At 39.6% G+C, this 25,266-nt stretch overlaps 1 protein-coding gene across 7 annotated transcripts in view; it reads right to left on the bottom strand.

Moving 5' to 3' along the window:
- cacna1ha (calcium channel, voltage-dependent, T type, alpha 1H subunit a) overlaps window positions 1-25,266 on the bottom strand; it is a 123,642-nt gene that overhangs the window by 34,885 nt on the left and 63,491 nt on the right. For all 7 annotated transcript variants that reach the window (XR_004108714.2, XM_035996598.1, XM_031320841.2 and 4 more), the window contains exons 5-12: window positions 24,987-25,084; window positions 19,639-19,804; window positions 14,340-14,652; window positions 10,537-10,629; window positions 8,579-8,817; window positions 7,023-7,546; window positions 4,043-4,209; window positions 3,570-3,764 (exon numbers count right to left, since the gene is read on the bottom strand). Coding sequence is in view for 6 of the 7 variants with exons in the window: in XM_035996598.1 (XP_035852491.1) it covers window positions 3,570-3,764; window positions 4,043-4,209; window positions 7,023-7,546; window positions 8,579-8,817; window positions 10,537-10,629; window positions 14,340-14,652; window positions 19,639-19,804; window positions 24,987-25,084 (1,795 nt within the window). In the remaining variant the exon portion in view is untranslated. The remainder of the gene's footprint in view (window positions 1-3,569; window positions 3,765-4,042; window positions 4,210-7,022; window positions 7,547-8,578; window positions 8,818-10,536; window positions 10,630-14,339; window positions 14,653-19,638; window positions 19,805-24,986; window positions 25,085-25,266) is intronic.

The raw sequence follows: 25,266 nt of genomic DNA, 5'->3' as shown, positions 1-25,266 counted from the left end.
GATTTCCCTTTCACAAACATACAAGTCAATTATGTGAAAATTCTGATCATTCACTTACTATATTCTAAAATAAAGATAAATTAAATTAAATTAAGATAAGAATAAGATTATCCATATTTATTATTTAAAGGTAGAATATGTAGTGAGTACTGTGAGGCGCAAAGCAGCGGTTGGAAATGAGAATGCTGTTATTGGCTGGGGGTTACACACCCACGTGGGCCCCAAAGGCTATTTACTGACGCCCACAAACGTCCCGCACTCACCAAAATAAAAAATGAAGAGAGAAAATGCAATCAGAGGTCGGGGTCTCTGCAGATACAGACACCACCACACACTTCTAGTTGGTCATTTTTGTTGATTGAGAGGGATTACTTTTGTATTATTCTATACATTGTTTTTTGAGGAAAGCACTGCACAGTATACCTTTAGTATGATATGTATGATGATTCCTTCAGGTAGCATAATCAAAACCATATATATGTTGTACATTCTGATAAAAAAACACACTTTTTACAACCAATTCAAACCACTGTTTCTGCTGAAGTACAACTGAAGATCATGATCACAGACAGAGGGCGCCATACTACACAGCGCATCTCCCCTGACCTCACTCCAACTTAAATACTCAGACACACACACACACACACACACACACACACACACACACATTTGTCTGACAGCTAGTTACTTTTCAAAATAAGATTTTTCACAGACATCAGAATACACTGACAAGGGCGATTCTGCATAATGAGTATTTTTACTTTTAGAAGTACACTTTTACCTCCGTCAAGGAGGTTGTTTTTGGCTCGGTCTGTCTGTCTGTCTGTCTGTCTGCCTGCCTGCCTGTCTGTCTGCCTGCCTGCCTGCCTGCCTGCCTGTCTGTCTGCCTGCCTGCCTGTCTGTCTGTCTGTCTGTCTGTCTGTCTGCCTGCCTGCCTGTCTGCCTGACTGCCTGTCTGTCTGCAGAATTACGGAAAAACTACTGGCCCAATTTTGATTAAAACTTAGAGGAAAGATGTAGCCTGGGCCAGGGAAGGTTGGGTGCAGTACAGGGTTGTGTAATTTAAAGCACACAACATTTCTTTTTATATCGTTACTATTTTGGGTTGATGAGCTATTGAGTTAATTGGGACAGTCGTAAGACTTGAAAACCAAAGCAGAAAAGCCTGTGCAAAAAAAATAAATAAATAAAAGGGCACCAAGTAATGTCAATAGTGTCCTGCATGGTGAGGAAAACAATGGCATATTTATTTTTTCAACAGATCTATGCAGACGATAGAGTGACTAGCTGTTTACTGTCCTGGCTGTTTGACTTTCACTGACCAGCCAGCACATACAAACTTTATTAGCAATTCAAACAAAGCTTTAAAAGAGCTTTGTCAAGCAGTCAAAATACTAGATTCCTATACAGTGCATTATTATTTAACAGTGGAAAAGTGGCATTTTCATTACCTTTGTGGCCGTCACACCAGAGAAATGAAAGAGCATACTGCTGCCTCGCAGGACAATAATTTGCATAACAGCAGTTTTTATGCCTGCTAAGAGTACAAATGTATCTTTACTTGCTAACAGTGTGTTGAGAGCGGAGAGTACATTATGGCCGACATTGTAGATTAAAACAATAAAAAATAAAATACAGCAAAAGCTGAAGGGCTCAACACTGAGAGCTGAAGGCTTGCACGGACTCAGTTCAATAATCATACATCGATGTCTTCTCTGGTTTTGTGCTTTGATGTTATTTACTCAGCACACTGAATTCTGGTTCCTGTTCTCGCTGGTGGCAACATTATGGACAGCCATGTGGAAGGAAGAGAACGTTCAGGAGCCGGTCAAGTTTAAGGGTTAGAGAAGCAGGTTCTATTCAAGTCCTGCGGCCAGCGAGAAAAATGTGGGTGGGGAAAATGAAAACAAACACTCTTCTCCCTCCATTAATAAATCTAATCAAAGTGCCCTTGAGTTGTCAGCGTTACACCATAATGCACTTTGGTTTATAGTAGCAGTTCTAGATTGTCATGATCTTTTGTTGCTGAGTGGTTTCGATAAATAATTAGAAGCGCTTAACCATATTACAGTATGTTGCATGTTATCTAATATCATCCAAAATGAGCATTCTGAACTATTTGCTTTAGACATTGCTCTTCACTACCATCATTATGTTTGACAGACCAGTGATCAATGAATGAAATACTGTGTCAGTGCCGGCAGAAGACATTTAGAGTGTTTGCATACAACTCAGCATATGACCTTGCTCTTAAGAATAGGAGGAACAAAAGCACAACAGAGATATGCACCTGAATGTGTCTGATTTGAGATGCCAGACAATGTCTTTGAAATCCATTTTCACAAATCAACACACACACACACACACACACACATCTATTCACACACACATATACACTAATAGTTAATAAAGTCTGGCTAGGTGTCACATAAGGGGGATGAGGAGTACTGAGGGGAGGAGGAACTCTTACATAACACTTCAGTCTGTGTGTGTGTGTGTGTGTGTGTGTGTGTCTCTGTGTGTGTCTCTGTGTGTGTGTGTGTGTGTGTGTGTGTGTGTGTTATTGGCCCAATAAGGCCATGACTCTCCCAGTCGCTTCTTATGTTTATACCACAAAGATAGAAACACACACACATCCCCTGGAGAGGGAATTAGAAGAGAGGGAGAAAAGGAGAGACAGAGAGCGGAAAGGATGGAATAGACCGTGTGCATGCACCACAATCTTCTCTTTGGGTTTTTATCCATTTGCTATACTTCTGGGAAACTTAAAGGCTGTGTGTGTATGTGTGTGTATATATAATAGATGGTGTAAAAACTCTGTAGGTGAATGTGTCTGTGCAACACAGAGTGTCGGAGTGTGTGACAGTGGAGTGAGGGAAGGGGGAGCTGTATTACTAAGCCAATACTTCCCAGATGTTGGCCACACAGGGTAAACTAGAAACATAATCCTGGAGTGTTTAAGAAACAGAGTGGGTACTGCTCCTCCACTCCTCCCCTCTCTTCCTTCATTCCCTCACCCCTGTCCACCCCCCTATACTCTTATTTCCTCTCGTTATACTCTCAGACAGCCAAATGCCAGTTTCACACACAAATGCTGTGTCTGACAGCCAGCAGTTCTCACCAAACTAATGAGTACGTTTACATGCACACCAATATTCCACTATTATTCCGAATATGACAATATATATACCCGATAAGAAGGAGAAACACAGCTACTTTTAAACACTATCAAAGACTTGGATATCAACAGGTTTTAGGATATGTGCACACATCGCTACGCCGACCTTTTCAAGAAGCTGGTTGAAGGAATGAAAGAGGGACGCTGTGTTGGCACGGTCCAAAAAGTCCGCCACTGCTGGTAAACTTTGAAAAAATCGTATTTTGCACGGCTACATGTAAACGAGAATAGTAGTGGAATATTCACTTTCATTAGCCATGTAAACAGCTTAGTCGGAATATCGTCTTTTTCGGATTAAGGGCGAAAACCGGAATATTATGTGCACGTGAACATAGTCAATGATGTGAACTGTCCACGGCTTTCATTCTCCCTAAATCGCATGAATTCTTACCTGCTCGTGGTACTCTATCCCCATGCTGAGAGTATTGACGAGGATAGCGATCATGATCCCTCGGTTGAAGTATTTACTTTCCACAATCCTCTTCAGTTTTTCCCTGAAGCCTACCCAGGCCCGGACCACTCCATTTTTGTACTCCACGACCCTTGGCCGTCTGCTCCGACCTCGCCCGCCTCTCAGATCTCCCCCCTAGAGCGAAGATAGGGGAGTCATTTAAAAATGAGTTGCTAAATGTGAAAATGCTCACTGAAGGGTTTTGGATACAATAACTCTTTTATTTAGTAATTATTGTAGTTTTATTTTTTCAAATGCAATTCTTTAAAAATAACATATTGCCTGATTGTTTTAACACTTTCGCCCATTGGGAACTTTTATTTGGCCATCATCACCACCGTCATTAATGCCAAATAACCACTTTCACAACCTTCATCCTCACTGTTCATTAGTGCACCCCCGCACAGCCTGACCTGGGGGAAGTTGTGCAGTCCGTCAGCCTCTCCCCTGCCTCCCTCCAGGTCTCCCAGTTCCAGCTCTAGGGTCTCCAGGCTGCGGGCACACATAGGGCAGCTTAGCAGCTCCAAGAGCAGAGGGCTGGGCACCACGCCTGCCAGCTGGTACAGCAGCCTCTGGCGACCTGTGAGGGGGGGAAATGGGTAGAGACGGTCAGACACTTTCCTGGCTGTCCTTGTGCTGCTTTAGCTTTACAGAGAAAGAGCTAAGCCGGAAGTCAACAATCTCCTCCGACAAGCTGCAGTAAGAGAGTAGCCTGAGAGATGAAACACAGGGAAAACATTTTTTGCAAAGCATTCCCTGCTGCTTATTAAGCTCATTGCTGTGACTGCTGGGTAACTGAAGGTGACTCAGATGAGTGTATCAACATTGTTATCAACTTCTCCCTTCTCTCATTTCAATAATGGTGGCTTGACAGTCAGAACACAATATTAAGAGAAACTTAACAAAATTACACCCTTAGGTGTGTGTATTTAGTTTAGATTTTAATCAATTAAAGAGCCCCTATTATGCTTTTCTATTTCCCCCATCTTTTAGCGTGTTACATAGTTTTTTGTGTATGCAATAGATGTATTATGTAAGTACAAAAAAACACATTTCACTCCAAATTGTTCACTGCCTGAAAAATGGCTCGCCCACATTCCTGTTTGAAATTCCTCAATTAGTGATGTCATTGATTGAGAAATATATATGCTGCCTATAGGTGTTGCCTGAGGAAGCACAGCCCGCCAGTGGATTGTTTGAATTAAGTTGACCAATCACAACAGAGTTGGCCAATCAGAGACAGAGCATTTCAGACAGAGGCGCTGCAGCAATGGGCAGTATGAGAAACATATGTTTTTTGAACATCAAAGCATGTAAACCTATTCTAGGAGACCCAAAGAGTACAAATATGACGCTGAAAAAGAGTATAATAGGGTCTCTTTAACAAATTTCTCCCTTCGTTAAAAAGGCTAAAACACTTGTGTTTTGTATCAAAGAGAGACAGAACTGTATGCTTTTAAAAAAGAGAACAATAGAACAAGAGAGAGACAAAGACAGTAAGACATTATGGTTTAATGATAAAACTATAAGAATATAATATACATGCCATTTTGCATGCAGTGATGAAGGGATGTCCTATTTTAGTCCAGAGCAAAAACAAGCTGGTTTCCAGCGAGTCCTGCAAGCTCGCCCACAGTACTGTACGAGACCCTGGCTGACTCCCCTCGCCCTCTGTTCTCCGAGTACATCTTGTTAAAACCAGTTTGAAGGAACTGCAACGCAGCTAAACATGACTTCTGGAAACATCAGCTCTTCAAAAGTGGCTTCAACAGCAGCACACTATGTTGTTTACAACACTATCTAATACCTCAAGCTATAAAAAAAAAAAGGTTTGTGAGAGTTGTCATCATGTTTCATTGTATTTAATAATCTCTTGAGTACCGCTGATACAAATGAATTGCCATGTCTATTTAGCGATGTGTTTTGACTCCAACTCTTGACATATTGTTTGTATTCGCACAAATTCTTTTAGCAAATTCCTTCAAGGGACTAAATATTTGTCTGGCAAAAAGCTTGTTTAAATTCACCCCCAACGTCATATTACCTTATATTACATTAGGTTAGATTAGATTACGTTAAAACTATAATTACATTTGAGAGCCCCAGGCTTAAAAAATAATATTCCTGACAACAGCAAAAAGGAACTATTCACCCAAAAAAGCATTCAAACTCTAATCCCATTAAAATGCAAGGTTTAGCAAAGATTGAGACATGGAAAATATTGACTTATTTAGATTTTAGCTTTCAGTCAACTGCAAACCATTAAATCCCACATTAGTAGTGATACTTTCACTCTCCAATAGAATCCTATTGACTGTGTGCAGATCAGAGGTATATTAAACATTTAACACTTTGAACACACTCGTGGTGTGTGTTTTTTTTAATCATGTGTCACACAGTAACTCTTCGCTACAGTAAAGAACTAATTCATGTGCGCTTAATTATGTTTTGAGTGTCGGCAGCCAGCAGTGTGTAAATGTGAGCTTGTTAGCAGTCTCACTTCATTAGGACAAAACAGACAATATATCATACTTCTGCTGCTTTTTCAGTTTCCTGTGCAACCAACACAGTTTGATGCTGTCTCCACTCTGTGCTCTGTCTGTTCTCTCTCGGCCTCATGCCGCTCCCCAGCTAACCCTCCATTTTCTCTCCCTCTCCCTCCCCTCTTTTATCTCAATTGATCTAATTCACTTTCCTCTGTCTTCCCCTCCTTGCCTTTCCTTCTAAATCTGAATATGTCACACTGTATGCCTCTACTTCTTTCAACTTCCAAATTATTCAAATAACATTGTATAACATTGTGTTTTTGTCTGTGTTGATACGCACTGCTTACGTTCCCCCGTTCTCCACATACAATGCTGATTCCCTCAATCCTCCCCTTTATCCACCTCTCTGCACTGATGACTGTAGCACTTGAGACATGGATTACCTGTCAGGACGCTCTAAGTGCTGCTTGAGACACATGCACACACACCGCAGATGTAGCCAGAGGCTACCTCAGGTCAAACCTGGGTATTTGCATCAACTACAGATTGAGAAGGGGAATTGAAGGACAGCAAATTACTCATCAAAAATACTAGTTCAAGAAGAACAAAAAACAGGAAAAATAAAAGAAATATGAAAAATAACAGGCTTATAAAGCTTTAAAAAGGGGGTATGTTTGATGGCATATTTGTCTGATTGGTGTGACGTTGTGATGTGACTCAGGTTGTTACACTCATTCTCTTTTCATTTTCTATCTAGGAAATAGATGATGCAAACCATTAAACTCAAAAACTCCAGACTTAGAAAAGGTCCCTCAATAAACTACAGGTGATGGAACAGATTCTACATCCATGTTTTTCTACAGTCTAGAGTGTGTATAGTATTGTATTTTTGTGTGTGCCCTCTTACTGTGCTGTCCCATGAGCTGGTAGAGTTTGTTCAGTGTCTCTGTGTGTTCAGATGCTGGGTGGTTTGGTGGGTGCTGCTCTGGACTGTGCCCACGCTGCTGGGAGTGGGGGGGCGGCGTCTTACTGCTGTAGCTGCACACAAACGACGGCAGAATTGTTGGGTAGTTCATCCCGCCATTCAGACGCCCGAGCAATGCCCCCATGCCCTGGGTAACAGTGGACGGGCCGCCGCTGCCGCCATTTCCATTTGTACTTTCTCTCCGGACAGGAAGGGACTTCATCTCCAGCTCCTCCCCTCCTTCACCGTCAGTGTGTTCGGCGGGTGTTACGCTGATGGTGTGCTGGCCCCCATTGCTGAGGCGACAGTGCTGGTGCTGATGGTGCTGCAGGAGGTTATGGATCGGTCTCAACCACAATGCGCTACCCGGGCCTAAGCCCCCGCAGCCTCTGCTGGAGCCGTGGCCGTGCCCGTTACCCCCGCCGTTACTGCCTCCGCCATTAGGATTCACCTTTTTACGCCTTTTACTGATCAAAGGACAACAGGAGACATTGATAATAAAAAAATAACTGAACATGGATGGAGAAAGTATTATTACCAGGTTTATAGAAAAGCTGTGTGTGTGTGTGTGTGTGTGTGTGTGTGTGTGTGCGTGTGTGTGTGTATGTGTGCATTTGTATGTGTGTATGTCACTCTCAACAATTTCGAACACTATGCATAATGTAGTACTGTGAGCTACAAAATTGCCAAATACACAACTGTTAAAGGCTCATAACAAAAAAAGACATTTTAGTATCCCCAAATGACTCATACAATGCTGCAAATAGACACAGGAGGACCAGCAAGGCGTGATTCATTTAACCTGTGGAAAGTATGATTATTATTGTATCCTCGTAATATCACATGAAAATCTACAGTACAAGCATTCATGAAATGAGTCCAGCACTGGTCCCAAACTGCACCGACCGGTTTGGGTGTTTTTTCTGTTTAATTACTGCTCCTTTTATGCAGAGTTTCTGCAGGTTTCACCAAGTCAAATTTAGGTCTTTTTAAGACCTTTATCTCAACATCAACTAAGCCCTAAATTCATTTTTTTCAAGCCAAGTATCGCTAAACTTGCACTTCCCCATAGCCGAAGAATAAAATCTGTTTTTTTATGTCTGTGGTGCAATCCCCTAGCCTGGAAATCCAGACCCAAATCCTCTGAGCAAATTCAAATTGTATTCTCGCAAGAACTCTGGATTTCCAGGATAGCAATCCCCAAGAGACTCGTGCCAATAACACGAAAGCTGATTGGCTGCAATATAAGTTGCGTGTTGGTCTCATTTGTTGTCGTAATACAGCAAAATTATATTTACACTAGCGAAAGAAAGAACTACAACACAATGGAATAAAAAAAATTTTGCATTAGAGGTAGCGTTGCATGGACGTAGGAAAACTAAGACCTGTTTTAAATTATTCAAGACGTAGAACACAATACTTCAGCGAATTTACTTTTTAAGACCCCGCGGAAACCCTGTTATGACACATTACTCGCACAAAAGCAGCCCATAACTAACCTGTGCCATCCAGAGTATATCCTCTGCAGTCTGCGCGTGAACTTGCGATAAAGGTGGCTAATGTAGCGTAGCATCTCCTCGTAGCATGAGCCTGGTTCGCTGTAGCTGGCGAGCGTGGAGTCGTTGGACATGTAGCGAGCACGCTGCTCCCTCATCAGAGCGTTCTCCCTTTGCTTTGTCTCGGAGAACTGGGTGGCGATGACCACGAGGCACAAGTTGATCATGAAGAAAGAGCCCACCTGGTCGGAGGGGGTAAAGAGTAGAGTGATACAAATGCAGCATTGAAAATGACATAGGAGCAGTTGTGTAAACTGTCATCCCACAAACACACTCTATTAAAGGTGCCCTGCCACACAAAAACGTTTTTACTTGTATTTTTTGAAACGTGTTAGGTCCATATGTGTCTGTGTTATGTCGTGAATGTGAAAATGAACTGCTACCTCCTCTGTCAGCTCTAGCCACTGAAAAGAAATAAGTGGAGAAATCAGGCCAATTACAAAAGCTGGTCAGTCTGACGTGGTGTTGCCTGAGCTCATTACTATTCATGAGCTCGCCCAGTTGCGCTGGGTAAAGGATGCTGATAGCCAGGCTCTCATTGGCTAGCTGTTAGCCAATCATAGTCAAGCAACTTAGCTCGTTGAATATTAATGAGAACTGGCACAAATCGAGCTGAGTCTTCCTGCAGGCTTTCTATACCACGCTAGAATGGCTTGAAACAAGGTAACCAAGGCATTTTTTCCACAAAAAAATGTAACAGAGTCCATGGTAGAACTTCAGACATTACCACAAAGTAATGAAATACATGTGGCAGGGCACCTTTAAGTGCTGTTACATACAGTATGAGTGAAACCTTTCCCCTAGCTGTTAAACTACTGCGTCAATATTTTATTTCAGGAATAACTCACTGCATCACGTCAACCCTCCTCAAGGTGTTATTAAAAGTGTAATAAAACACTGTGTCAACAAGAAGCCAGATAAGATCCAGAAATTTGGCCAGCTCTGGGATGATAAAACTGACTTTGTTTTTATCATTGCTTAGAAAGCTTGAAATTTAAATCATGCTCTGATGAGACGGCCTCGACAGGAAGTTAGACATCTCTGTCTATTTAACAGGCCATAACTGGATGTTACTGAAAGAGCGCTAGGAAATTAAGGAGCGCTTTCTTCATCTTTCTTGATTTATTTTCCATTTATCTTTCTGTCTCACCCACTTTCTATATGAATCGCTTTGTTTTTCTTCCAGCCCTTCCTCCCCTCCCTTCTTCTCTCTCCCAAACACCTTCTCCCCCTCTGAATGCATATTAAGCACTTTTACATTTAACAACATCATTCACTCATACAGCATTGTGAAATATAGCTTAAGCTGGGATCTTTGAAAACAGCTCTACTACAGAGGGGAGTTCTACAGAGGGGAGTTGTGCTCCAAGCAGAGTGTAGTGGCTTGCTTTAGAAAGGTTATTCTGGGTATTTCAAAGCAGGACTGGAATGCAAGTACACAAAAATATCTTTCAGGAGCAACATGTTACATATGCATCTTTGTTGAGCTGCGTAAAGAGGATCAGGATTAAATAACAGTATATTTCAGTGCTTCAATAGTAGATGCATACATAACTTCATATTCTGAACCCACTTGTAATTCACGTGCAAAACCAGAATCTACAGATGCCTGATACTCTACCAACAAAGCTAATTTTAGAAAACTATAGCAAGTCAGGATTACAATGAAAAATGTACTTGATTTGGACTCATTAAATGCTGGAGTATTTTTTTTCTTGGTTCAGTTTCAAACAAAACCCATGTTGGTCTATGTAGCTCTGGGCCAGAAATTTGGGACCCAATCAAAAGTGTAGCTTTTAATCAAATGCGCTGCAAATTTTGAGCTTACTATTTTAAATCAAATATTAAAAAACAAAAAAACTGAAAAAAACAACAACAAATAAATACTAGGGGGTACTTACGATAATGAGCAGTATAAAATATATAAAATTGTAGAAGGAGTGAGCATCCATGACATAGTACATGATGTCTACCCATCCTTCTAGAGTGATGACCTGGTGGTGGGGACAAAAAGACAGAGAGACAGACATTGTATTATAGTGAACGGGAAAGTGAAAAAAAAAAAAAAACATTCTTTAGTGGCTCTGCCCATCGCTTTTTGCTTTTTTTTTGAAAACATATGACAAACACACGCGCACAGACATTCAAAGTACAGAGCAGTCAGATGCAGCACATTTTCAATTCAGTTTTTAAAGGCTATTCCTCTGAAGAAAGCCTGTGGTGTCTCTCCAACTTCTTATGTGTGTGTGTGTGTGTGTGTGTGTGTGTGTGTGTGTGTGTGTGTGTGTTTGTGTGTGTGTGCGTGTGTGTCTGTGTGTATGTGTGCGTGTGTGTGTCTGTGTGTATGTGTGTGTGTGTGTGTGTGTGTGCGTGTGTGTGTGTGTGTGTGCATGTTTGTACCAGGGGACTGACGTAGCTCTTTCATGTAGCCACTATGCTAATGAGCAGTCAAAATGCTGAGACATGACGTGTGTAAGAATCATACGCAAAGCTATCATAAACATACACCACAAATGCATATTATGCACACACACACACACACACACACACACACACACACACACACACACAAAAAAGGACTGCTCATCTTGCACCAGATTAACAAAAGAGTCTGAGCAAAAATAACCTGTAAAATGTAATCATTGTGCAAACAGACAGATTACACAAGCAATCCGACCTAACATACATATATTTAGTCAACGAAACTAGTAGTCAACATATCAACTGAAAAAATAGAAAATCAAACAACCATAGCGGGTTTAGCCAAGCAATGTACTGTAATTTGACCCTTACACATACAATGTATCAAGAATTGGAATTTTGGTGGCAATAAACGCCCATATTTTTTTTCTCAAAATGGAAGGACAATTCTCAAAGGACCATCATCTCTTGAGCAGCACATACTACAAATCTTCATCTTCTGTCAAGCCATGTTGTAAAAGTCAACGATATGATTTGCAGGAAAGAGAAGATTCTCAGCTGACCTTGGTTTAATTTAAGAGAGGAGACAAATGCGATAACCTGAACAAATCACTCACTGACCCCCAGGCCATCCCTATCCTCTGCTCCTTGAAGATCAGATGTAGCTAGCAAAACACTGAGTTCTGTAACAAACTAATGACATACAGGCAGATCAGAGAGTACGTTCTTAGCTGTCATTGGTGAATGACTTAAAAAAACACACTGTTCTTGAGCCCTAATGGACAGTCTGGCCAAATGTGTGTGTGTGTGTGTGTGTGTGTGTGTGTGTGTGTGTGTGTGTGTGTGTGTGTGTGTGTGTGTGTGTGTCTATGGTCGATAGTCATTAACCTTTAGGTTGATAGAAGCATTGGCCTGATAGCCCTGAGATGCTCCCCTAGTGATCCTTTATCTCTCCTCCCAACCCTCCTCCACCTCTTCATATGTCATATTTTCTTTCTCCCTTTTCCCACTCATATTTTTATTATTCCTTCACTGTCACTTCTGCTCCTTTCTCGTGTGCTCTCTTCTTAGCGTTGACAGAGGTCACTCCATTTAAACCGTGGGTTAGAACTAGGTTTAATTGGCAATCTCCCATAAAATCAAGTGTTATCACACACTAGGTGAGGACCCAATCCAGCCACAGGCGCGGTTGTGGTGGGTTCTCAACTTGACTTAGCAGATAGTTGTTAGCTGCAGGAGCCCCAGGGTAACCCTGAATTAACTCAATTTGGAACCACTGGCTGAAATGTTTTCAAAACCTTGCACTGAAATGTTTAATTTAGTTTGTTTTTTTTATTTACAGATACTGAGGGAATACATGGCTGTAGACTGGGATAACAAGCCAAGCAACTCATTTTACATTCAAGAGAGCCTTCTCTTTATTTAAACTAACTTTCTATCTTTCTCCCTCTGTGTCTGTATCTCAGACACTTTAATTTAATTATCAAATCTTTTACTGTTTCTGTTCTTGTTTCCATTCACTTATATATTGTATTATGTATTCATAATTTAAATGGTTCTTTTATAAACAAATAATAACATCTAAGCTACTACAAATACTTTTTGCAGATGTTTCTTAAATTGTAGAGGAATTTCCAACTTAATGTTGCATGTATTATAATTTACATGCAATATAGAAATTTTACAAATTTTACACACACAGACTATAAGAACCGGATTGTCATGTTACACCAGTACATCCGAGTGTGCAGGTAGCAGCACCTCCTGGCCAAACCCACAGCTAATGTGTACAACTTTTTTTCCAATCATGATTTGCATCTACTACTTTAACATATACTACAGATCGTAAAATACACATCAAACACCTGGCTAAAAAACTAATCTCACCTAAGGCTCAAAGTAATGCTTGCTCAACCATTACAAAAGAAAATCAACAACATCTGATCTTTAAAGTCTCTAACTGCAGGCTAAGAACACATACACAAACACACACACACACACACACACACACACACACACACACACACACAAACACACACACAAACACACGTTTGTTTCACTTTGTGGGGACCCGTCATTGACATAATGCATTCCCTAGCCCCTTACCCTAACCTTAACCATCACAACTAAATGCCTAACCATAACCTAATTCTAACCCTAATCCTATACTGGACTCCCCGGTTTTTGGACCCCACGAATATAGTAAAACAAGCACACACACACACACACACACACACACACACACACACACACACACACACACACGTATATGTACACCTACACGTACAGGCTCCCACACACGCACAGACGCACGCATGCACGCACGCGCACACACACACACACACACACACACACACACACACCAAAAACAGTCATTTTCAGGCAGTGAACAATTTGGAGTGAAATGTGTTTTTTTGTACTTACATAATACATCTATTGCATACACAAAAAACTATGTAACACGCTAAAAGATGGGGGAAATAAAAAAGCATAATAGGGGCTCTTTAATTGATTAAAATCTAAACTAAATACACACACCTAAGGGTGTAATTTTGTTAAGTTTCTCTTAATATTGTGTTCTGACTGTTAAGCCACCATTGTTGAAATGAGAGAAGGGAGAAGTTGATAACAATGTTGATGTGTGCGTGCGTGTGTGGGAGCCTGCATGCTTGTGTGTCTTTGAGAAAGTCATGCAGTGCAAGTCAAAGTCTATTAGACACAGAGGCAGGTCTATCAGTGGGTGCTGCACAGATCTATTAGAAGGGAATTCATATCACAGACAGTACTAGCACAAAGACTGTGGGAAGGAAAAGTCAGAGGTGAAATTCGCAGCATTGCGTATTTGTGCGAGTTGAAATATTTCAACTTGAGTGACAAAATTGCGTGACGCTGTGTCGCAAAAGCCGATCAGTGTTTAGATTCTCCTGATGTCCTAATGTGGAGGAATAATATTGTAGCTGTCTGTGAGCACCCAGAGCTCTATAGTACCTCAGTATTTGTACTATACACTTCATATTAAAGTGATGTACATATGTACTGTACTCCAGGACCCCATGAAATCAGTGTTGGGTGTGGTTACAGGTGCAACAAAGCACATTTTTGTTGTGTGTTTGTGTGAAATAGGCTTGAAACTTTCAACCAGAGAGGAAACCAAAACACTGCTTTTCAGCCTGGTGTTGTCACTTCAAAATAAATTATCCAACAAAATTAACAACAATAATAAACACCCTTATATCCACGTGTTTGCTTCTACATCCAAATCTGCACATTTACCCCTTCTTACCTGGAATATGGCTATCCAGGCATAGCCAATATTGTCAAAGTTGACCGCTCCCTTGTGAGGGTTGTAGTTCCCGCGCTGACACACATTATAGTACTGGTTCCAGTTAACACAGCCGTTAACACTGGCCCCACCCATTCCAATCAGAGCTGAACTTAGGTGGGGAGCGGGCAATGTGCACTCAACCCCGCCCTCCGTGTAGGGCGGCACACTGCTGCAGCGCAGCATCCCGTTCTCGCGGGGAGCCGAGCAGATAAATGGGCTGTCTTCACCTTCCTCAGACATGTAGTACTCACTTATGGACAAGTTGTACATTCTGGATGGAAAGACAAAAACAAATGGCCATGTTGTTACAATACCTTAATTAAGGATACATATAGCATTACGATAATGTATTATCATATTTGTGTTTGGTTTTTGTTGCAAGTTCTATAGTAGGTTAAATTAGCAATACACTGTAGATATACTGAGAACTGATTTATGTCTACTGTCAGGAACTAATCAGTTTCCTATTGCAGGAAAATAGAATATACCGAATATTTGATTTGTGATTAGAAGCAGGACATTGATTTATTCCAATCAAATAATCTAATACTAGTCTAATACTGATTTGTCATCATTCAGGAATGGTTAAGTTGTTGTCTTGAGGTTCAAAAGTGAAATATACAAATCCTCCTCAGGACCTTGACTGCGACAGATTATAATCCTTTTTGCTTTCTCAGAAAATTACAAAACATTGCTTGCACTTCTTGCATCGAGACAAATTTTCTTTATTGTTCCTATTGTGCCTTTCGAGGTATAATTGCAGTGCAGTCAAGGTATAATTGTTCACATCTTATACTGCACTGTAACTTTTATTTTCGTATATTATCTGTTTTTATATGATGTTACTGAAGTTACATGTTGAAAATTGGAACTGTATGACAATCTATGTAAGCATATAATGAGAATTAAAAAGTAAGTCCAGTGAGACCGTGTATATAGCAACGGCTTATACACTGTCCCACACTAGTGTCATAAAATCTTGTGTTATTTTTTTTTTATACGTTCTATTGTCTTTAACTGCTCTTTAATTTCACCAATAAACAAGATCAGATTATCTATGGTGCTATTTAAGGTGAGCTCCTGCATAGAAACCTGAAGTAGATGTTAGCAATCAGTGTAATTATTGAGAGCGGATATATCATTGAGCTTATTAAATATGCACACATCCAATCACAGATGTTAACTTTGAATTTGCCACAAAACACCTTTAGCAAACAACAGTGACCAACTACTACTCCCACACTATTTTCATACTGAGTCTATATTAAGACTGTGTGTTTCTTTTCTTCCACAGCATCTCAATCAGTGATTTACACTCTTATCATAAATGATCTAAAAGCAATGGGGTAGATGAACATTGTGTCTTATTTATAGTATTTGTTATAAACTGTCCCCACCCAGTTGAATCTCTTCATCAGTTTTAATTTATAGATGGGAGTCCAGTGTTACTCCACTACATCCTTGTCCGATTTACTCCACCTCTGTTTGTGCATTCACATGTAGGGTTTGCCAAATCAAAGCCATCCCAAAGTGGGGAGCAGAAGTGGACTACCAGGTTCTCCTTCAGTGAGTGACACTGATGTTTATTGCTTGAGCCAAAAATGGAGGAAAAGTAAATCTTTCTTGCTGCTTCGTCAAAAATAATTTCGTTCAAATTCTCTCTTGATGAATTTGTAGGAATTCCAATAATAAAAACAGAAAGAAAACCATTATTTTGTCCCTTAATTCATTTGAGTTGTACATACAGTCTGCATCCTTCAATTTACAAAGAGAAAATACCACCTTTTTAATAAAACAGGCAAACATTTTTGAGGTTATTTTATATATTTAAAAGTGAAAGAGCACGTACAAACTCAGGAGCTGCAGCGAGCAAGGCATCTATCAGTATCCATGGTGACAGCTGTTTCCTCCTCATGGGAAAAAGTGGTTTGCATCCCACAGTTAACCTGCTTATTTTTACCTTTCCCTTCAAAATGGAGAGCCCTCCACAACAGTGAGTGTGCCTTTGTGCAGAGGGACATCCGCTTTTGAAGTACTCGTGGGGGGGAACCAGTTTGAGAAAGGATCTTACCAGACTGACTGACTCCAATTATGTTCCAGCCATTCCTGTCCTTTCCCCCCCTGTAACCCGTTCGCTTGTTGCTGTAGCCTATTATTTATGTTTTCCTGAAACCTCTCCATTGTATTATAATTACTGGATACATTACATTACAATTTAATGTTGTAGTATGATTGTGAATTTCCCCCTGGGGATCAGATCTTATCTTAACCTTGTAACAACCTATTATGTAATAGCAATGCATTATGTAATAAATGTCAAAATGTTATATTCACTTCATTATGTAATAACACCTGCATTATGTAATAATCTGCCGCATTCTGTAATAAAAACCTGAACCCAATATGTAATATATTTCTCCGCATTTGGTAATAAATTATGAAATAATATGGCTGTTCTTACTAAATGCGGGGGATGCACTTTCTTTTTCGCGAAAATGTAATATGGTGCATTATGTAATAACCAACCAAAATGGATGTCTTCATTCATTTTCTAATAACATTGTCATGTTCATTTTATGAATTCTAGCGTGAATCATGGTGATTCAAAATTTGTTTTAAAGTGCCCATATTATGAAAAAATCACTTTTTCTGGGATTTGGGGTGTTCTTTTGTGTCTCTGGTGCTTCCACACACATACAAACTTTGAAAAAAATCCACCCATGCTGTTTAGAGTGAGATACAGTTTCTGAATGTGTCCTGCCTTCAGTCTCTGGGTGAGCTGTTCAAAATCAGCACGACTTGTGACGTCACAAGCCGAAACGAGCAGGCTAACCGCAACCATTAGCTCGTAGCGTTAGCATGCTAACGCTAATGCTAACGCTAGCATGCTAACGCTAGCATGCTACCTCGTTCTCAATAGCAAAGCACTGCTACAACACACACAAGTTCACCATAATCTACAAAAGAACTACTTCCATGTGCGCCCTCATTTAGAAGTCTCCCAGCTAATCCTGCCTTGTAACTGACCGAAGTTGTAGAAACAGCCTTTCTTTTACTGTCTATGGAGCTAGCTAGCTGACATGATCTACATCTGAGCTACTGCACATGTGCAGTGCAATCAAAGATAGTACAGAAGAAGAAGAAGAAAAGAGGTCTCACTCTGTAGCTAAAACAGAGACCAGGTGAAAAGAGGATCTGCAGCAGTGAGAGAGAGCGGTGCAGTACAACAAAAATATGGTGTTTTTAGAAAATTAAACCATGTAAACCTATTCTGGTACAACCTTAAAATACAATTATGAACCTGAAAATGAGCATAATATGGCTGCTTTAAAAATATACTATTTGTTCAGTAGATTAGTATTATCTTTCATCACTAAATGTATTACATATTGCTTTCAGGGTTATTACATAATGAAGTATACATTTATTACATTTTGATGTTTCATTACATATTACATTACATAATGTGTTGTTACAAACCTATAATGATACATAATTTATTTGTCAAATATATCTCCTATTATTAAACCTAATCTGTACAATAACTAGTAACTTAAGATAAATGTAGGGAAGTAAAAAGTACAATATGTCTTACTGACATGTGATGGAGCAGAAGTATAAAGTAGCATGAAATCGAAATACTAGGTACAAGTACCTCAAAATTGTACTCAAGTACAGTATTTGAGTAAATGTACTTCACCACTGATAGTCGAGACTCATATTGCACTGGAGGTCAGACATTTGTTTAGTGAGAGAAAACACAGCAGCCTTGGCCATGAAATATTAAGCCGCTCTTCTCTCTTTGTTCTGTCTTTCACTCTACAGACAGGAAAGATTCAGCAACATTAACTCTGGTACAATTTGTACCATTACATCAAAACAGAATTAGTTTAAGGATGTCTAAGTGACATTTGTGGCTTGCTGCGGTTGTGGACACTAAAGCAGTTTTTCGTCTTCTCTTTTGCGTAATTTCAATCCCCAGAGCTAAATTGGTGAATCTGATCTTTCTTTCTGTCTGTCTGTGAATGTGCATGAATGCCTGTTTCTCTTGTTTGGGAGATAGTGCTTGTTTGTCTGTTGCTCTTCTCTTATAAGATGTATCTTATGTATTACAAGATAAGATGAATCTGGAAGCTCAGGTTTATCAAATAGTTTCATAATGTGCACAGTGTAGAAGGAAATGGGTCACTTCTATTTCGTCAATCTGGTTAAACCCAGATAGATGTTGAATTCCAGGAGTTTGAAATGTTTCTGTTTAACAATTTCCTTTTTACAGTATGCTGATTTTACGTCCAAGTCAGTTATATGGTTTGGTCTTGGCCTGGTTTTCCTCTCTGTACATTTTTATATATTTATTTTGTTTTGGAATATTATCATTTTCAAGCCCACATCTGAGTTTTTTGTAATATATTCAGGCTTTACTTTAAACATTCTTAAAACATGAGAACCACATCATCTGCAAAGAGGAGTTTTATTTCTTTATGTAGGAGTTTTAGAACTAGTGCTTTGGACTGTTTTAAATAATAGGCAAGGTCATTGCACATATATTAAATAACATGGGGCTAAGACTACAGCCTTATCTCATTCCACATCTACATTTCTCTTTATGGTCTTTCTCTCCTTGCTCTCTCTGCATGTGAGTGTGTGTGTGTGTGACCATACAGTGGTTTACATCCTTATGGCGCTATGCAGTTTGTGTACTCTAACAAGTTACAATGTCTGTTCTTTTGGCTAGAGGCAACATCTGACTGATACACCATATGACAACTCAAAACAAACTCTTAACAAGAGGAAGCAAAAGAGGGAAGCAGAGAGAGGAAAAGGAATAAGGATGTAAACAGAAGGAAAGAGGGAAAAGGGCAGAATGAAAGAAAGAAACATCATGTTTGAGTTAAGTGATCTGAGCATGTTTGAAGATTCCATGTGTGCATGCTGGAGGCAGTGCTGGTCACCATATGGGTGTGGAGAACAGCACTTGCAAAGCTGGGCAGATGGACTTTTTTTTCTGTTTGGGAGAAATTAAAAATTGATTGCAACTTCTGAGGGAGGTTTTATTTTTATGGGATTCATATGTGTATACTCAAGGAAAATAACTGAAATCCAGTCCTATTCTCATCAAAGTGCTTCTTCCGTCAAATCTAACCTAGAGTGGAATATGGAACAAAAGAGACGTTTTCCTAGGGGTCGTTTGTGCTACTTCCAGTCCAGAAGGAAATGAGGAAATGCAAATACTGTTTCACAAGGCCAAATTCCTTACTTTATGATCCTATGGTTCTCTCCCAGGAAGCAGCGGTTGCGCAGTAGCCCCGCCCACAGCTGGACTCCCACAATACCGAAGATGAAAAAGACAAAGAAGCAGAGGAGAAGGACATTTCCCAGCATGGGCAGGGTGTCCAACAGCAGCGTCACCAAGATCCTCATACCTACATAGGGGGACAAAAAAAGGAAAAGATACCATCAGAAATATTCACTATGTGTAACTATTAGGGGTGCACGATTCAGAAAATGTCACGATTTGATATTGATTTTTAGGCTTCAATTCAAAATCGATTTTCGATTCAAAAACGATTCTTGATTAAAAAAAAACATTCACAGTATGTAAATGTAGTTACTTTTCCCATGTGATTGCAGTAGACATACAATTTAAAAATTGAATCGATTTTGAATCGATAGAGCTTGAATCGCGATACGAATGTGAATCGATTTTTTTGCACACCCCTAGTAACTATGTGTTCACATACATGATAGATAGTTGAGTTTTAAATCAGCTACTAGCCCTCTGGTTACTGCAATGCACTGCTTCATCCCCACAGCCAATATAATTACAAGTGATGAAAATACTGAAAGTGACAGTTTGACAGTATTTCATCCCCTGGGGTTTGAACTCTACTCTTCCTTGTGGCTAGTATTATCTAACCACACGCGTTCAGCATCCATCTCTACTTGTCAGATGTTTTTAGCGTCAGGAGAGTCAGGGATCTAGTCCCTGAGGTCCCTCACAACGTGTGCTGTCCCCTTTCACATATGACTCAGCCTTGTCACAATGACCACACTTATAATACGGCAACTCCGTAGTGTCACTGCTAATTTTGACCGTGGCAATGATATTCAAACTGAAATATTTTTGAGTCTCCAAAATCTCATCTCCAGACTGTTTGTGCTGTGCCACTGCAGGAGAAAGGTTTCCCTGAACCTATTATCATTTAGTGACAGGTGGGAAAAAAATGCTCTGGTTGGTTTGGGAGTTTTACAGTTATCAGGATGGGCCTTAACTGCACTAAACTCACCAAAGGCTCTTATTGCATGTTGTTACATCAGCTAAATATTATCTAAGCTATTATCCTTAACAAATGCACTTCCACTAAGTCAGAGGGAAATCAAACTCAAGACACTAATGGATAAGATTATCATTCATTATTTATGCATGTTTGAAGGCAGCAAGGAGCAAAATGTGCATATTATTCCATCCCCTCTTGTTTAGAAAGTGTCCTGACGGTGGATTTTTGATGTGTTACTTTGTGAAGTACTAACTGTCCCCGCTAAGAGGGAATGACTCATCAACGTAAGGGCGCATCGTCTTATTTGTGTTTATCCGTATGAGTGCGTCTGTGTACAATCATTAGCCACAAAGTTACCGTCCAGAACATATTTTCTACATAGTGGCAAAGCATGAAATCTCCTAAAATGGATTTTTGCTTTGGTCTTCACAATGTATGTGGGATTAAGGCCTTAAAGATTTACTGATCACAGACCAGCTACATATCTTAGAGTTGCATGTGAGATAATGCGTTTTTGTGAGATATGTGACAGCCAGGCAGGTGAGGGTCAATCCATCACACCAGAGCTCTAATGAGATGTGGTCATGGCTTTGGGGTGGAATAAAAAACAAGAAAAATCAATGAAATGCTGAGTTTAAATCATTGTCCCATCCCCAATCTGTCTCATATTATCCTGTGTTCTGACTGAGATCTACTACTTTTAACATATGTGCCTTTTTATATCTGTCAACAGGCTTTCCTCTTTTGCTGTTTCCCAATTCTCACAAAATAAAGGTTGGGCAAAATGAAAAACCCTTACACACTCTGATACATATATTTCTCATCATAAAAACTGAAAATGAAAAAAAGAAAGAATATGTCTGTGTGTATGTTTAAGGTAGACAGCAATACTCAGAGACACCAGAGTATCACTGTCTACTTGTGTGAATACAGCACATAGAAATGTACACATGCACACACTGAGTAAACAGTACACAAGATGCCTTATATAGAGGCATCTGTGCAGTGAAGTCTGCTCAAACACAAACATCTCAGCATTAAATATGAATGGGTTCTCCATACACACTATTTTAGGTAGAGAGTTGTTATTTAGCAGTACGCTGAATTTCATTGCTTAGAACGACACAGACAGGGTTAGAAAATGCAAAGAGATTTAAAATGAGCGACATTATGTTCACTCCCAGAGTTACAATGCACTCTGGTAGGTTTAATTAAACTAATGCAATCTAATGACGCACAAGAGGCAGAGTCGATGAGAGCATTTGAAACAGAGAAGGGAAAACCTATCCAGAAGGTCATGTTACAGGGATAAGTTAAGTTTCCTAAGAATTAGAATAGAATTTCTAAAAGAAACTACATTCATATTGCTATGCATGGAGTAATGTTGTCAAGAAGAGACAAAGAGAACAATATTGGAATATTTAGAAAATCCTCAATTAAAGCAACATGTTTTTCTTTTCTTTTTTCTTTGATGTGTTGTAGAAAGAAGCAAGATTGTGGATTTTGGCCTTAATCTATGAGAAGATATTGTTATATATAGATATAAGATATAAGTTATGAAATTGTTTCTTAGATTAGATCTAGGAGTAATTAAATATGTTAATGTGAATTCATTGTCATTATAGTCAGAAAAATGACTATGATGAACAATCCAAAATCTTTTCCAAGTGAAGTGGTAACTAAATTGATATAATTAGAATTCTGTGCTAACGGAAACGACATTCTTCAATAAATAACTTAAAGATGCAGTAGGTAAGACTTATAAAACTAACTTTCTGTCATATTTGCTGAAACTGACCCTATGTTCCAGTAGAACTATATGTAGCTGGGGGGTGTCTAACTGTGTGTCAATCACTGCTCATGCACACACATTCATTCTCCCTTGTGGGGGGAGGGGCTTAGGAGACCGTTTGGCCTTTAGCAGAAAGGGGGGGAGGGACTGAGAAGTTGTGGATGTTCAAATTCTTTGGCTATGTCCTGGATCTTCACAATCCTACCTATAGCACCTTTAAATATGAACAACAATTATTTAATATTTATAACACAAATAGATCCAGTACTTTAACTGTTTGCTGGCTTACCCACATGTCCCAGCACTGACTGCCTTTAACAAAAAAACATTTCCCATAAGCCCTAGAATTTTGCAGGCTAAAATGCTCATGGCTAGCTTAGACATGTCTGCAATGACAGCAGAACAGAGAGGGATGAATGGTGTAGAATCTTGGATCAAGCTAATTTAAAATTATGCTCCCTGTGCTGCAGCTCTTGTATTTTTTTTTTAATGGGAGCTGTAGTTTTTTCTGTGGTTTATAAAGTAATTGTTGTCGGGCCCAGAGAGTGCTGCTCACTGTTTCTAGGCTAAGGCACAAAAACAAATTTAACATCTGTCTGACAATGGATACTTCCCATCCACTTAGGCAGAAAGACAAACAAAGACAGAGTGATCGCAGAATGGTTAGAGACAAACAGAGACGGTAAGTAGGGAAAGAAAAACTTTAGCCTGGCTGTTAGCCTGGCTGGCTCACACCCACAAACACTCCATCTCTGATCACATATCAGATGAAAAAGAAAACAAAAGATGAGATGGAGCCGAAAGGAGAGAGAACAAATGAAGGAAGTAAGCTGGTGTTAAACATCCTCAGGTCTTTGTGTGTACCTGTGACTATATGAGTCTGAGGGCTTTGTTTGTGTCTGTTTGTATTTACACTAACCTTGAGTTTCCAGCCCCAAGTAATACCTCTCATTGTAATTCTCTCCCTCTTTTTTCTCTCCATCTACCGCCCTGTGTCACACCCTTCAGTGAGAAACTGAAAACTTGTTACAATAATCTAAGTTTGACTTCACCTTGTCCATGGCTGTAAAGGTTGTTTCTCAGGGCTGCTGTTAGCTTATTAATAAGGCAAAGGTTAATGTTAAATTGTCAGTCCTCACAGAGGTAGAACAATACTGTGTGTGTGTGTGTGTGTGTGTGTGTGTGTGTGTGTGATACTGTTTGTGATGATAGCTTGAGAGAAACAGACAACCTGCCATGCTCTATGATTGTGTTTGGGTAATCTGCAGTGCCCAAAGCACCCACACACAAACTCAAACACACACACCTGTACAAACATATAACGTCATTATTTATGTGAAAGAATCTCGGGTCATTCTGTCGCATGCTAACAACTGGCTTATTCTGGGGAAGCGGGCTCATTATTAACGCAGACACAGACACACACACAAAGACACACACACAATACTCTCATGGGTTATCCAATGTTGTATTCAATGTTTATAAATTGTGTTTCATTAACCATAAAATCAGTTAAAGTAACAATACTAAACTAGTTGACAGACTGAAACAGCTGTGTACAACAAGAAAATAAGAATGAAAAACACCTGTTTAGGAAAAGTGTATTTAACAAAATGGTTACCGATACTGGCAGCCCGAACCTGAAAAAAAAATATGGCCGCCTGCCTAATGTATGCTGGTTAATAATCTTGTACATTGTTATGACACCATTGTCTAGTGATCCGCTTTAGCTGTAGATTTATGGCCCCTTCTGTCACAGAGCTTTTAGGAAAATGACAAACTACGTGCAAGTTCTCACTCAGCACTGGCACAGTACAAGCTCTGGAAGTGAGATTAAAGCAAACATCCAAGTCCTGGATCATTGGTCAACTCACCGTTAAGTAGTGAGAATACACACACCAAAATATATATATATATATATATATATATATATATATATATATATATTCCATGTGGTTTTGCTTCAGTAGCGCTTAGTGCAAACTAACTGAATGATAACAGGTGGCTAACATTACACAGCAGAGTGAGCGTAGGTTAAATCCTCATACCTCAGGGCGTTTTGTGTAGGATAGTCGAAAAATATAAATGTAATATGATGTAAAAATTAAACTACCTGTGGTGTGTGTATATTACAATAAGATATTGTTGTCAGTATTGGGGAAGGAAGCATTTTGCAGCAGGAAATTATGCAAAGTTGATCATGACAAATAATATTTAAACATTTTTTTTTTTATCTCAAAAGCATTTTCACGTTTAGTATTTATACTACATAATATAGACAAAGTATGAAAATGCTTTTATCTTCCTTTTGAAACCTTGTAATTAACGTTTTCTGTCCTACCAGCTAAATGTATTCAGGTGGTTAGAAAAGAAACAGGCAGGGCTTTTGGCTAGCTAGTTAAATGGATCCCTGTGGTGATGCTGTTAGCACTGAACAAAAGAGCAAATGTGCTCATTGCTAATCGAGGAAGATAAACCATCAGGTGCAGACCTGATGAAAAAAGCATCCCTGCAAAGGTTCAAACATGGACTTACTTGGTACTCTGTTGATGGCCCGCAGTGGCCTGAGCACTCGGACGGTACGAATGGCTGACAGACTGGCGTTATGGCCATCCAGAGAATACTCCAGCACCCTGAAGACATTCAAAGAAAAGCAGGAGTTTTTACTTTATGTTCTGTACTCACATACATGAAGATATATCTACACGAGGCAAAAAACAAGAAAACTAAAAACACCAAAAATATAAGAATGCCACACATAATTACTGTGCATATGGTATTTAATTACATAGAATCAAATGCGCTTTTGCCTCTG

The sequence above is a fragment of the Sander lucioperca genome, chromosome 21, assembly GCF_008315115.2.
Source record: "Sander lucioperca isolate FBNREF2018 chromosome 21, SLUC_FBN_1.2, whole genome shotgun sequence".
Lineage (NCBI taxonomy): Eukaryota > Metazoa > Chordata > Actinopteri > Perciformes > Percidae > Sander > Sander lucioperca.
Note: the sequence above shows the minus strand (reverse complement) of the source record. Positions and strands in the feature narration are given on the sequence as shown.